Source organism: Pristiophorus japonicus, chromosome 26 (genome assembly GCF_044704955.1).
Source record: "Pristiophorus japonicus isolate sPriJap1 chromosome 26, sPriJap1.hap1, whole genome shotgun sequence".
NCBI classification, from domain to species: domain Eukaryota; kingdom Metazoa; phylum Chordata; class Chondrichthyes; family Pristiophoridae; genus Pristiophorus; species Pristiophorus japonicus.
The window spans coordinates 7,992,168-8,004,405 of NC_092002.1; the positions used below are offsets into that span (position 1 = coordinate 7,992,168).

The 12,238-nt window shown below is 50.6% G+C and overlaps 1 protein-coding gene across 1 annotated transcript in view; it reads left to right on the plus strand.

The window, feature by feature from the left end:
- LOC139239074 (G-protein coupled receptor 4-like) overlaps positions 1-6,688 on the plus strand; it is a 51,988-nt gene extending 45,300 nt beyond the window's left edge. Inside the window, exon 2 of the mRNA XM_070867587.1 lies at positions 5,187-6,688. Coding sequence (XP_070723688.1) covers positions 5,541-6,602 — 1,062 coding nt within the window. The 5' untranslated portion in view covers positions 5,187-5,540 and the 3' untranslated portion in view covers positions 6,603-6,688. The remainder of the gene's footprint in view (positions 1-5,186) is intronic.
- Positions 6,689-12,238: the final 5,550 nt, after the last annotated feature.

The following is a 12,238-nucleotide window of genomic DNA, read 5'->3' on the forward strand; positions in this document are numbered from 1 at the left end:
CCCAACACCACCAGCACACGTACAATCGCATTAAATGATACATTGGGTACGCTACACAGTGGTTATGTTATGGGACTAGTGATCCAGAGACCTGGACTAATGATCTGGGGGACATGAGTTTAAATGCCACCACGGCAGCTGGGGAATTTAAATTCTGTTAATTAAATTAAACTAAATCCGGAATAAAAAGCTAGTATCAGTAATGGTGACCATGAAACTGCCGGATCGTCGTAAAAACCCACCGGGTTCACCAATGTCCTTCAGGAAATCTGCCGCCCTTGCCCGGTCTGGCCGATATGTGACTTCAGACCCACAGCGATGTGTTTGACTCTTAACTGCCCCTCTGAAATGGCCCAGCGAGACACTCAGTTCTATAAGGCGGCTCACCACCACCTTCTCGAGGGCAATCAGGGATGGGCAGTAAATGCCAGCGATGCCCACATCCACGTGAACAAATAAACATTAAAAGAGTAATATCAGGGACCATCGCCTCTCATCATCATCATAGGCTGTCCCTCGAAATGAGGATGACCTGCTTCCACGCCAAAAAAGGGATGAGTTCCCAGGTGTTTCAATGAAGGACCTAATATTCCAGATCCCGAACTACATCCGGAAGGGTGGAAGATGCCTGTGCGTGGATTTTTTTAATGTGTGGTGGCCGTTGCACACCAGCCACCACACGGGGCTTGACAGAGCGAGGTCTTGGTCCAGTGGCAAGGGTTAACCAGGACAGCTGGAGACCAGCTCTGCTGCACGGACCCAGTGCGCGCACATATCGCACAGTGTGGGCTGGGCCCGTGCTGCCCCCGGGCCCTCGCCTCTCCTGGGTGCTGAACTAATAAGAACATAAGAACATAAGAATTAGGAACAGGAGTAGGCCATCTAGCCCCTCGAGCCTGCTCCGCCATTCAATAAGATCATGGCTGATCTGGCCGTGGACTCAGCTCCACTTACCCGCCCTCTCTCCATAACCCTTAATTCCCTTATTGGTTAAAAATCTATCTGTCTGTGACTTGAATACATTCAATGAGCCAGCCTCAACTGCTTCCTTGGGCAGAGAATTCCACAGATTCACAACCCTCTGGGAGAAGAAATTCCTTCTCAACTCGCTTTTAAATTGGCTCCCCCGTATTTTGAGGCTGTGCCCCCCTAGTTCTAGTCTCCCCGACCAGTGGAAACAACCTCTCTGCCTCTATCTTGTCTATCCCTTTCATGATTTTAAATGTTTCTATAAGATCACCCCCTCATCCTTCTGAACTCCAACGAGTAAAGACCCAGTCTACTCAATCTATCATCATAAGGTCACCCCCTCATCTCCGGAATCAGCCTAGTGAATCGTCTCTGTACCCCCTCCAAAGCCAGTATATCCTTCCTTAAGTAAGGTGACCAAAACTGCACGCAGTACTCCAGGTGCGGCCTCACCAATACCCTGTACAGTTGCAGCAGGACCTCCCTGCTTTTGTACTCCATCCCTCTCGCAATGAAGGCCAACATTCCATTCGCCTTCCTGATTACCTCTCGCCTCCCCTGGGCCCCGATCACGTCCCTCTGTGAACTCTTGCCGCTCCTTCGCCCCGACCTCGCCGCTCCTGCTGTACCTGCCCGCGCTGCCGTCAGCCGTCGCCCTCCTGCAGCAGCACGCGCTGCTCCCTGCAGTGGCAGGCCGGCGCACGCTGCTCCTTCTAATGGCCGCGGCCTGCCGAAGGCCTCGCAGGCCCGGGACCGCGCCGATTTCTGGGCTGGGCCGCCGCAGGCTGCTGGCCTAACGGCCACTGGCAGCGAAGCGAGTGGGGGGGGGGGGGTGCGGGGGGTGGGGGAGATTGGCCACTCCCACCTTGGAGGCTGCAAGGTCACCGCGAGGAGCCTGTTGGCACGGCGACCGGTGCCGCGACCTTCACGGGCGAGACTCCCAGGGGGTGCGAGCGGGTGAGGCGGGCCGGCCGGTGCAGCGGCACAATACGGGAGCAGGCGGGCAAGGTGGGCGGCATTCCACAGAACGCGGCAGCATGCAGGCTGCGCGTAAGAGTTCGCACATCGACACGGGCAATTAGCGTCGCGGAATGCAAAAGGAAAAAAAATCTGCTGACAGGTTGCGCGGGACGTACGGGGCCACCGAGCCAGCTGCACGTCAAGTCGGCAATGGTGGCAGGGCCGTACCAGGATGGGGGCTAATGTGGAGTCAACAGCATCTGGGAGTTTAATCAACATAGGGGCTGGTTTGCACTCAGTCATCAGCAACATAGGGTCGGCTCAAAGTCTGTGGGACTGTTGTCGGCTTGGTCGCGCTGGTGTGCACAGTGCTCCTCGCATCACTCACTCAGAGCTTCGGGAGGTCACCCAGGTCGTACTCCACGACCACTGATCATGGCTAGCCGGGCCACAGAAGGTTCACTCCGGTTGATTCCGGGGATGAGGGGATTGACTTATGAGGAAAGGTTGAGGAGGTTGGGCCTCTACTCATTGGAATTCAGAAGAATGAAAGGTGATCTTATCGAAACGTACAAGATTATGAGGGGGGCTTGACAAGGTGGATGCAGAGAGAATGTTTCCACTGATGGGGGAGACTAGAACTAGGGGGCATAATCTTAGAATAAGGGGCCGTCCATTTAAAACTGAGGTGAGGAGAAATTTCTGAGGGTTTTAAATCTGTAGAATTCGCTGCCTCAGAGAGCTGTGGAAGCCGGGACATTGAATAAATTTAAGACAGAGATTGACAGTTTCTTAAATGATAAGAGAATAAGGGGAGCGGGCAGGGAAGTGGAGCTGAGTCTATGATTGGATCAGCCATGATCTTATTGAATGGCGGAGCAGGCTCGAGGGGTCGTATGGCCCACTCCTGGGCTTCTACTCATTGGGGTTTAAAAGATGAGAGGTGATCTGATTGAAACCCAAACACCCAAAAACTACATAAAACATTTTTTTAAAAACTCTCAGAAATACGATATAGAAATTAAAGTTGATAGAAATGTTTTTAAAGAAAAAAAATTGCCGATTTAAAAAAAAAGTTTTAATTGTGGTTTAAAATAAAATTACCTGAGTGGGCAGGGTTTTAACATAAATATGTTTGTTTTAATTTTATTTTAATCACGTTTTTAAAACGTTTTTAAACTCTTACGCCTGTAACAGTAGGCTATGCGTCTGCTTTTATCAGACGCAAGAGTTTTAAGGACATTTGCTGGGCATGATATAAGAACATAAGAAATAGGAGCAGGAGTCGGCCATTCGGCCCCTCGAGCCTGCTCCGCCATTTAATACGATCATGGCTGATCTGATCATGGATTCGGGTCCACTTCCCTGCCCACTCCCCATAACCCCTTATTCCCTTATCGTTTAAGAAACTGTCCATTTCTGTCTTAAATTTATTCAATGTCCCAGCTTCCAGAGCTCTCCAAGGCAGCAAATTCCGCAGATTTACAACCCTCAGAGAGAAGAAATTTCTCCTCATCTCTGTCTTAAATGGGCAGCCCCTTATTCTAAGATCATGCCCCCTCGTTCTAGTCTCCCCCATCAGTGGAAACATCCTCTCTGCATCCACCTTGTCAAGCCCCCTCATAATCTTAGACGTTTCGATAAGATCACCTCTCATTCTTCTGAATTCCAATGAGTAGAGGCCCAACCTACTCAACCTTTCCTCATAAGTCAACCCCCTCATCCCCGGAATCAACCCTTCTCTGAACTGCCTCCAAAGCAAGTATATCCTTTCGTAAATATGGAAACCAAAACTGCACGCAGTATTCCAGGTGTGGCTTCACCAATACCCTGTATAACTGTAGCAAGACTTCCCTGCTTTTATACTCCATCCCCTTTGCAATAAAGGCCAAAATATCATTGGCCTTCCTGATCACTTGCTGTACCTGCATAGTAACCTTTTGTGTTTCATGCACAAGTACCCCCAGGTCCCGCTGTACTGCGGCACTTTACAATCTTTCTCCATTTAAATAATAACTTGTTCTTTTATTTTTTTTCTGCCAAAGTGCATGACCTCATACTTTCCAACATTATACTCCATCTGCCAAATTTTTGCCCATCACTTAGCCTGTCTATGTCCTTTTGCAGATTTTTTGTGTCCTCCTCACATATTGCTTTTCCTCCCATCTTTGCATCGTCAGTAAACTTGGCTACGTTACACTCAGTCCCTTCTTCTAAGTCGTTAATATAGATTGTAAGTAGTTGGAGTCCCAGCACTGATCCCTGCGGCACCCCACTAGTTACAGATTGCCAACCAGAGAATGAAACATTTATGCCTACTCTTGTTTTATGTTCATTAGCCAATCCTCTCTCCATGCTAATATATTACCCCCAACCCCGTGAACTTTTATCTTGTGCGGTAACCTTTTATGTGGCACCTTGTCAAATGCCTTCTGGAAGTCCAAATATACCACATCCACTGGTTCCCCTTTATCCACCCTGTTTGTTACATCCTCAAAGAACTCCAGCAAATTTGTCAAACATGACTTCCCCTTCATAAATCCAAGCTGACTCTGCCTGACTGAATTTTGCTTATCCAAATGTCCTGCTACTGCTTCTTTAATAATGGACTCCAACATTTTCCCAACCACAGATGTTAGGCTAACTGGTCTATAGTTTCCTGCTTTTTGTCTGCCTCCTTTTTTAAATAGGGACGTTACATTTGCAGTTTTCCAATCTGCTGGGACCTCCCCAGAATCCAGGGAATTTTGGTAAATATGCGTAAATCCCACAATCTTGCCCTGGCAAATGTGATCGCTCCCGCGATACGGAGAATCTGTCAAGCCAGAAACTTGACAAATCGGAAAAGCCGGTTTTCAGCGCGCGCGCATTGCGCGCCGCAAACCGGCTTTGCCGATGCCTTCCCGGGTCCGTAGAAACTTCGTATGGACCCGGGGAGGCCGTGATTTCTGGGCCAATGTTTGCACCTGTGGGGAAGAGCATATCTAGAGGCCATCAATGTAAGACAGTCACCAGGAAATTCAAAAACCTGAGGAAACTCTAGGTAGATCCAAGCATGAAAAATGCGGACTTCGGGGACGAAGTGAGCTTTAGCAATGGAACTGTCATCCATCCAGCAGGCGACACACAGCCTTCCGGTGGGGAAGGAGGCGATTGGAAATAGAGCAAGGCCTCATTACCTTCACAATTACCGCCGCGGCAATGTCTTACAGCAGTTGAGGCCGAGCTCAGTAACTCTTATTTCCATTTTTTTGCAGGAATTGTTTGACAGGACACGCAGCACTGCTCAAAGCCCGCCGAGTGTGCAGTAGATATCGCGCAGACCGCCTCGCTCTCCGATGAGCGGGGGGCGACAGAGGGAGAGGCTGCACTGCGAAGAAACCCTTGCCCCGCCCGTTCTCGCCCCGAGGTCTCCGGCCTTTCATTGAGCGCAGCCGGGCGGGCTGCCAATGGAATATCGCGAATCGCCTGACTGCCCGGCGCTCTGCCGGCTGCGCGACTGGTAAGGTCCTTGTCCACCGCACCACCCCCCCCCCCCCCCCCCCCAACCACCCCGCGGGCCGATGGGTTTGTCCGATTCGGCCTGAACGGGCCGAGCGAGCGAGCAGAAAATGTGCAACATCACGTACGACAGTTGCGATGTTGACTCCAGGCTTGACAGCCTCTTCCCGCCCACTCTCTACATCTTTGTCATTGTGATCGGGCTGCCGACCAACTGCCTGGCTCTGTGGGCCGCCTACCTGCAGGTCAAGCAGAAGAACGAACTGGGCATTTACCTCCTGAACCTGTCCATCTCCGACCTCCTCTACATCGCCACCCTACCCCCCTGGATCAACTACTTCCTGCACCAGGACAACTGGATTCTCGGCGCCGAATCCTGCAAGCTCTTTGGCTTCATCCTGTACACCAACATCTACATCAGCATCGCCTTCCTCAGCTGCATCTCGGTGGACCGCTACCTGGCGGTGGCCCACCCGCTGAGGTTCGCCAAGATCCGCCGGGTCAAGACGGCGGTCATCACCAGCGTGGTGGTGTGGACCATCGAGATCGGGGCCAACTCGGCCCCGCTCTTCCACAACGAGCTCTTCGAAGACCGCTTCAACCACACCTTCTGCTTCGAGAAGTACCCCATGGAGAAGTGGGTGGCCCAGATGAACCTCTACCGGGTCTTCATCGGTTTCCTCTTCCCCTGGACCATGATGCTCTTCTCCTACCAGGGCATCCTCAAGGCGGTCAAGGGGAATCTGTCGACGGAGAAGGAGGAGAAGGCCAAGATCAAGCGGCTGGCGCTCAGCCTCATCGTCATCCTGCTGCTCTGCTTTGCCCCCTACCACATCATCCTGCTCCTGCGGAGCGTCATGTACCTGAGCCGGCCCCGGGATTGCAGCTTCGAGGAGAACGTCTTCACAGCCTACCACGTCTCGCTGGCGCTCACCAGCCTCAACTGCGTGGCCGACCCCATCCTGTACTGCCTGGTCAACGAGGGCGCCCGCAAAGACGTGACCAAGGGCCTGGCACCGCTCCTGAAGTTTTTCACCAGCTCCAAGTCGACGGACATAGCCCGCTCGGTCACTCTGGACACCCCTCTGTCCTCGAAAAAGTCCCAGTACTTCAACATCGAGCTGGTGGTGCTACGGGAGGACTGCATTCAAATGAAGACTTTGAGCATCTAAAAGAATTAAAAAAACAAAAAAATAAAATCGAAGGGTTGTAAGATGTTATAGTATTGCCGCCTTTATAAATGTATTTTTTTATAACATTCCTGTATGCGGTGATGTTTTTTTTAACGTTTTTTTAACGCGTGTCAAATAATCCCGCCGTCCTGACCTCCCCGACGCCTCTCTCTCGCGGTGGTGTTCCTCGCGCGAATGGTCCGCCGCCGCGGCCAATCGGTGAGCGGGAACGGTCTGCACCGGACGCAGTGGCCCACCCCCATTCCCCCAGGGTGGGTCGCCAACTCGGATCGAATGTTTCCCTGGAGGCTTCCTCACTTGACTCCGCCTAGGCCCCTCGCCCCTCGCTCCCGTCCGCCCTCCCAGGCTCACCGCCTGCGATAGCGCAGAGGCAAACAGTGGGAAACCGGGAGCGCGCTTTGTGACCCCAATTAGATGATGCTCGACCGTCAGCCGTGCCTTTGTTTATTTCTTCGTTTGCTCACGGGATGTGGGCGGCGCTGACAAATAATCCCGCCGTCCTGACCTCCCCGACGCCTCTCTCTCGCGGTGGTGTTCCTCGCGCGAATGGTCCGCCGCCGCGGCCAATCGGTGAGCGGGAACGGTCTGCACCGGACGCAGTGGCCCACCCCCATTCCCCCAGGCCTGTTACCTGATCGCGATCGGGAAGGTGGTGGTGAGCCGCCTTCTTGAACTGCTGCAGGTGAAGGTACTCCCGCAGTGCTGACTTACTCCAGGGAATGTTACTCCAGGGACTGTTACTCCAGCGACTGTTACTCCGGGGAATGTTATTCCAGGGAATGTTACTCCAGGGAATGATACTCCAGGGAATGTTACTCCAGGGAATGTTACTCCAGAGAACGATACTCCGGGGAATGTCACTCCAGGGAATGTCACTCCAGGGAATGTTACTCCAGGGAATGTTACTCCAGGGACTGTTACACCAGGGACTGTTACTCCAGAGACTCTTACCCCAGGGACTGGTACTCCAGGGAAAGTTAATCCAGGGAATATTACTCCAGCGACTGTTACTCCGGGGAATGTTACTCCAGGGAATGTTACTCCAGCGACTTTTACTCCAGGGAATGATATTCCAGGGAAGGTTACTCCAGGGAATGATACTCCGGGGAATGTTACTCCAGGGACTGTTACCCCAGGGACTGTTACTCCGGTGAATATTACTCCAGCGACTGTTACTCCGTGGAATGTTACTCCAGGGACTGTTACTGCAGCGACTGTTACTCCGGGGAATGTTACTCCAGGGAATGTTACTCCAGGGAAAGTTAATCCAGGGAATATTACTCCAGCGACTGTTACTCCGGGGAATGTTACTCCAGGGAATGTTACTCCACGACTGTTACTCCGGGGAAAGTTATTCCAGGGAATGTTACTCCAGGGAATGAAACTCCGGGGAATGTTACTCCAGGGAATGTTACTCCAGGGAATGATACTCCGGGGAATGTCATTCCAGGGAATGTTACTACGGCGAATGTTACTCCAGGGAATGTTACTACGGGGAATGTTACACCAGGGAATGTTACTCCAGGGACTTTTACTCCAGAGACTCTTACCTCAGGGACAGTTACTCCAGGGAATGTTACTTCAGGGAATGATACTCCAGGGACTGTTACTCTGGAGAATATTACTCCAGCGACTGTTACTCCGGGGAATGTTACTCCAGGGAATGTTACTTCAGGAAATGATACTCCGGGGAATGTTACTCCAGGGAATGTTACTCCAGGGAATGATACTCCGGGGAATGTCACTCCAGGGAATGTTACTACGGCGAATGTTACTCCAGAGAATGTTACTATGGGGAATGTTACTCCAGGGAATGTTACTACGGGAATGCTACTCCAAGGAATGTTACTCCAGGGACTGTTACCCCAGGGACTGTTACTCCAGAGACTCTTACCCCAGGGACTGTTACTCCAGGGAATGTCATTCCAGGGAATGTTACTCCAGGGAAAGTTAATCCAGGGAATATTACTCCAGCGACTGTTACTCCGGGGAATGTTACTCCAGGGAATGTTACTCCAGCGACTGTTACTCCAGGGAATGTTATTCCAGGGAATGTTACTCCAGGGAATGATACTCCGGGCAATGTTACTACGGCGAATGCTACTCCAGGGAATGTTACTACGGGGAATGTTACTCCAGGGAATGTTACTATGGGGAATGCTACTCCAGGGAGTATTACTCCAGGGACTGTTACTCCAGGGAAAGTTAATCCAGGGAATATTACTCCAGCGACTGTTTCTCCGGGGAATGTTACTCCAGGGAATGTTACTCCAGCGACTGTTACTCCAGGGAATGTTATTGCAGGGAATGTTACTCCAGGGAATGATACTCCGGGGAATGTTACTCCAGGGAATGTTACTCCAGGGAACGATACTCCGGGGAATGTCACTCCAGGGAATGTCACTCCAGGGAATGTTACTACAGCGAATGCTACTCCAGAGAATATTACTATGGGGAATGTTACTCCAGGGAATGTTACTACGGGGAATGCTACTCCAGGGAATGTTACTCCAGGGAATGTTACTCCAGGGACTGTTACTCCAGAGACTCTTACCCCAGGGACTGTTACTCCAGGGAAAGTTACCCCAGGGAATATTACTCCAGCGACTGTTACTCCGGGGAATGTTACTCCAGGGAATGTTACTCCAGCGACTGTTACTCCGGGGAATGATATTCCAGGGAATGTTACTCCAGGGAATGATACTCTGGGGAATGTTACTCCAGGGACTGTTACCCCAGGGACTGTTACTCTGGTGAATATTACGCCAGCGACTGTTACTCTGTGGAATGTTACTCCAGGGACTGTTACTGCAGCGACTGTTACTCCGGGGAATGTTACTCCAGGGAATGTTACTCCAGGGAAAGTTAATCCAGGGAATATTACTCCAGCGACTGTTACTCCGGGGAATGTTACTCCAGGGAATGTTACTCCAGCGACTGTTACTCCGTGGAAAGTCATTCCAGGGAATGTTACTCCAGGGAATGAAACTCTGGGGAATGTTACTCCAGGGAATGTTACTCCAGGGAATGATACTCCGGGGAATGTCATTCCAGGGAATGTTACTACAGCGAATGTTACTCCAGGGAATGTTACTACGGGGAATGTTACACCAGGGAATGTTACTCCAGGGACTTTTACTCCAGAGACTCTTACCTCAGGGACTGTTACTCCAGGGAATGTTACTTCAGGGAATGTTACTCCAGGGACTGTTACTCTGGAGAATATTACTCCAGCGACTGTTACTCCGGGGAATGTTACTCCAGGGAATGTTACTCCAGGGAATGATACTCCGGGGAATGTCACTCCAGGGAATTTTACTACGGCGAATGCTACTCCAGAGAATGTTACTATGGGGAATGTTACTCCAGGGAATGTTACTACGGGAATGCTACTCCAGGGAATGTTACTCCAGGGACTGTTACCCCAGGGACTGTTACTCCAGAGACTCTTACCCCAGGGACTGTTACTCCAGTGAATGTCATTCTAGGGAATGTTACTCCAGGGAAAGTTAATCCAGGGAATATTACTCCAGCGACTGTTACTCCGGGGAAAGTTACTCCAGGGAATGTTACTCCAGCGACTGTTACTCCAGGGAATGTTATTCCAGGGAATGTTACTCCAGGGAATGATACTCCGGGGAATGTTACTACGGCGAATGCTACTCCAGCGAATGTTACTACGGGGAATGTTACTCCAGGGAATGTTACTATGGGGAATGCTACTCCAGGGAGTATTACTCCAGGGACTGTTACTCCAGGGATTGTTACTCCAGGAACTGTTACTCCAGGGAATGTTACTGCAGGGACTGTTACTCCAGGAAATGTTACTCCAGGGACTGTTACTCCAGGGAATGTTACTCCAGGGACTGTTACTGCAGGAAAAGTTACTCCAGGGACTGTTACTGTTGGTACTGTTACTCCAGGGAAAGTTAATCCAGGGAATATTACTCCAGCGACTGTTACTCCAGGGAATGTTACTCCAGGGAATGTTACTCCAGCGACTGTTACTCCGGGGAATGTTATTGCAGGGAATGTTACTCCATGGAATGATACTCCAGGGAATGTTACTCCAGGGAATGTTACTCCAGGGAACGATACTCCGGGGAATGTCACTCCAGGGAATGTCACTCCAGGGAATGTTACTACAGCGAATGCTACTCCAGAGAATATTACTACGGGGAATGTTACTCCAGGGAATGTTACTACGGGGAATGCTACTCCAGGGAATGTTACTCCAGGGAACTTTACTACAGGGACTGTTACTCCAGAGACTCTTACCCCAGGGACTGTTACTCCAGGGAAAGTTAATCCAGGGAATATTACTCCAGCGACTGTTACTCCGGGGAATGTTACTCCAGGGAATGTTACTCCAGGGAATGATACTCTGGGGAATGTTACTCCAGGGACTGTTACCCCAGGGACTGTTACTCCGGGGAATATTACTCCAGCGACTGTTACTCTGTGGAATGTTACTCCAGGGACTGTTAGTGCAGCGACTGTTACTCCGGGGAATGTTACTCCAGGGAATGTTACTCCAGGGAAAGTTAATCCAGGGAATATTACTCCAGCGACAGTTACTCCGGGGAATGTTACTCCAGGGAATGTTACTCCAGCAACTGTTTCTCCGGGGAAAGTCATTCCAGGGAATGTTACTCCAGGGAAAGAAACTCCGGAGAATGTTACTCCAGGGAATGATACTCCGGGGAATGTTATTCCAGGGAATGTTACTACGGCGAATGTTACTCCAGGGAATGTTACTACGGGGAATGTTACACCAGAGAATGTTACTATGGGGAATGTTACTCCAGGGACTTTTACTCCAGAGACTCTTACCTCAGGGACTGTTACTCCATGGAATGTTACTTCAGGAAATGTTACTCCAGGGACTGTTACTCTGGAGAATATTACTCCAGTGACTGTTACTCCGGGGAATGTTACTCCAGGGAATGTTACTCCAGGGAATGATACTCCGGGGAATGTCACTCCAGGGAATGTTACTACGGCGAATGCTACTCCAGAGAATGTTACTATGGGGAATGTTACTCCAGGGAATGTTACTACGGGAATGCTACTCCAGGGAATGTTACTCCAGGGACTGTTACCCCAGGGACTGTTACTCCAGAGACTCTTACCCCAGGGACTGTTACTCCAGGGAATGTCATTCCAGGGAATGTTACTCCAGGGAAAGTTAATCCAGGGAATATTACTCCAGCGACTGTTACTCCGGGGAATGTTACTCCAGGGAATGTTACTCCAGCGACTGTTATTCCAGGGAATGTTACTCCAGGGAATGTTACTCCAGGAAATGATACTCCGGGGAATGTTACTCCAGGGAATGTTACTCCAGGGAATGATACTCCGGGGAATGTCACTCCAGGGAATGTTACTATGGCGAATGCTACTCCAGGGAATGTTACTATGGGGAATGTTACTCCAGGGAATGTTACTACGGGAATGCTACTCCAGGGAATGTTACTCCAGGGAATGAAACTCCGGGGAATGTTACTCCAGGGAATGTTACTCCAATGAAAGATACTCCGGGGAATGTCATTCCAGGGAATGTTACTACGGCGAATGTTACTCCAGGGAATGTTACTACGGGGAATGTTACACCA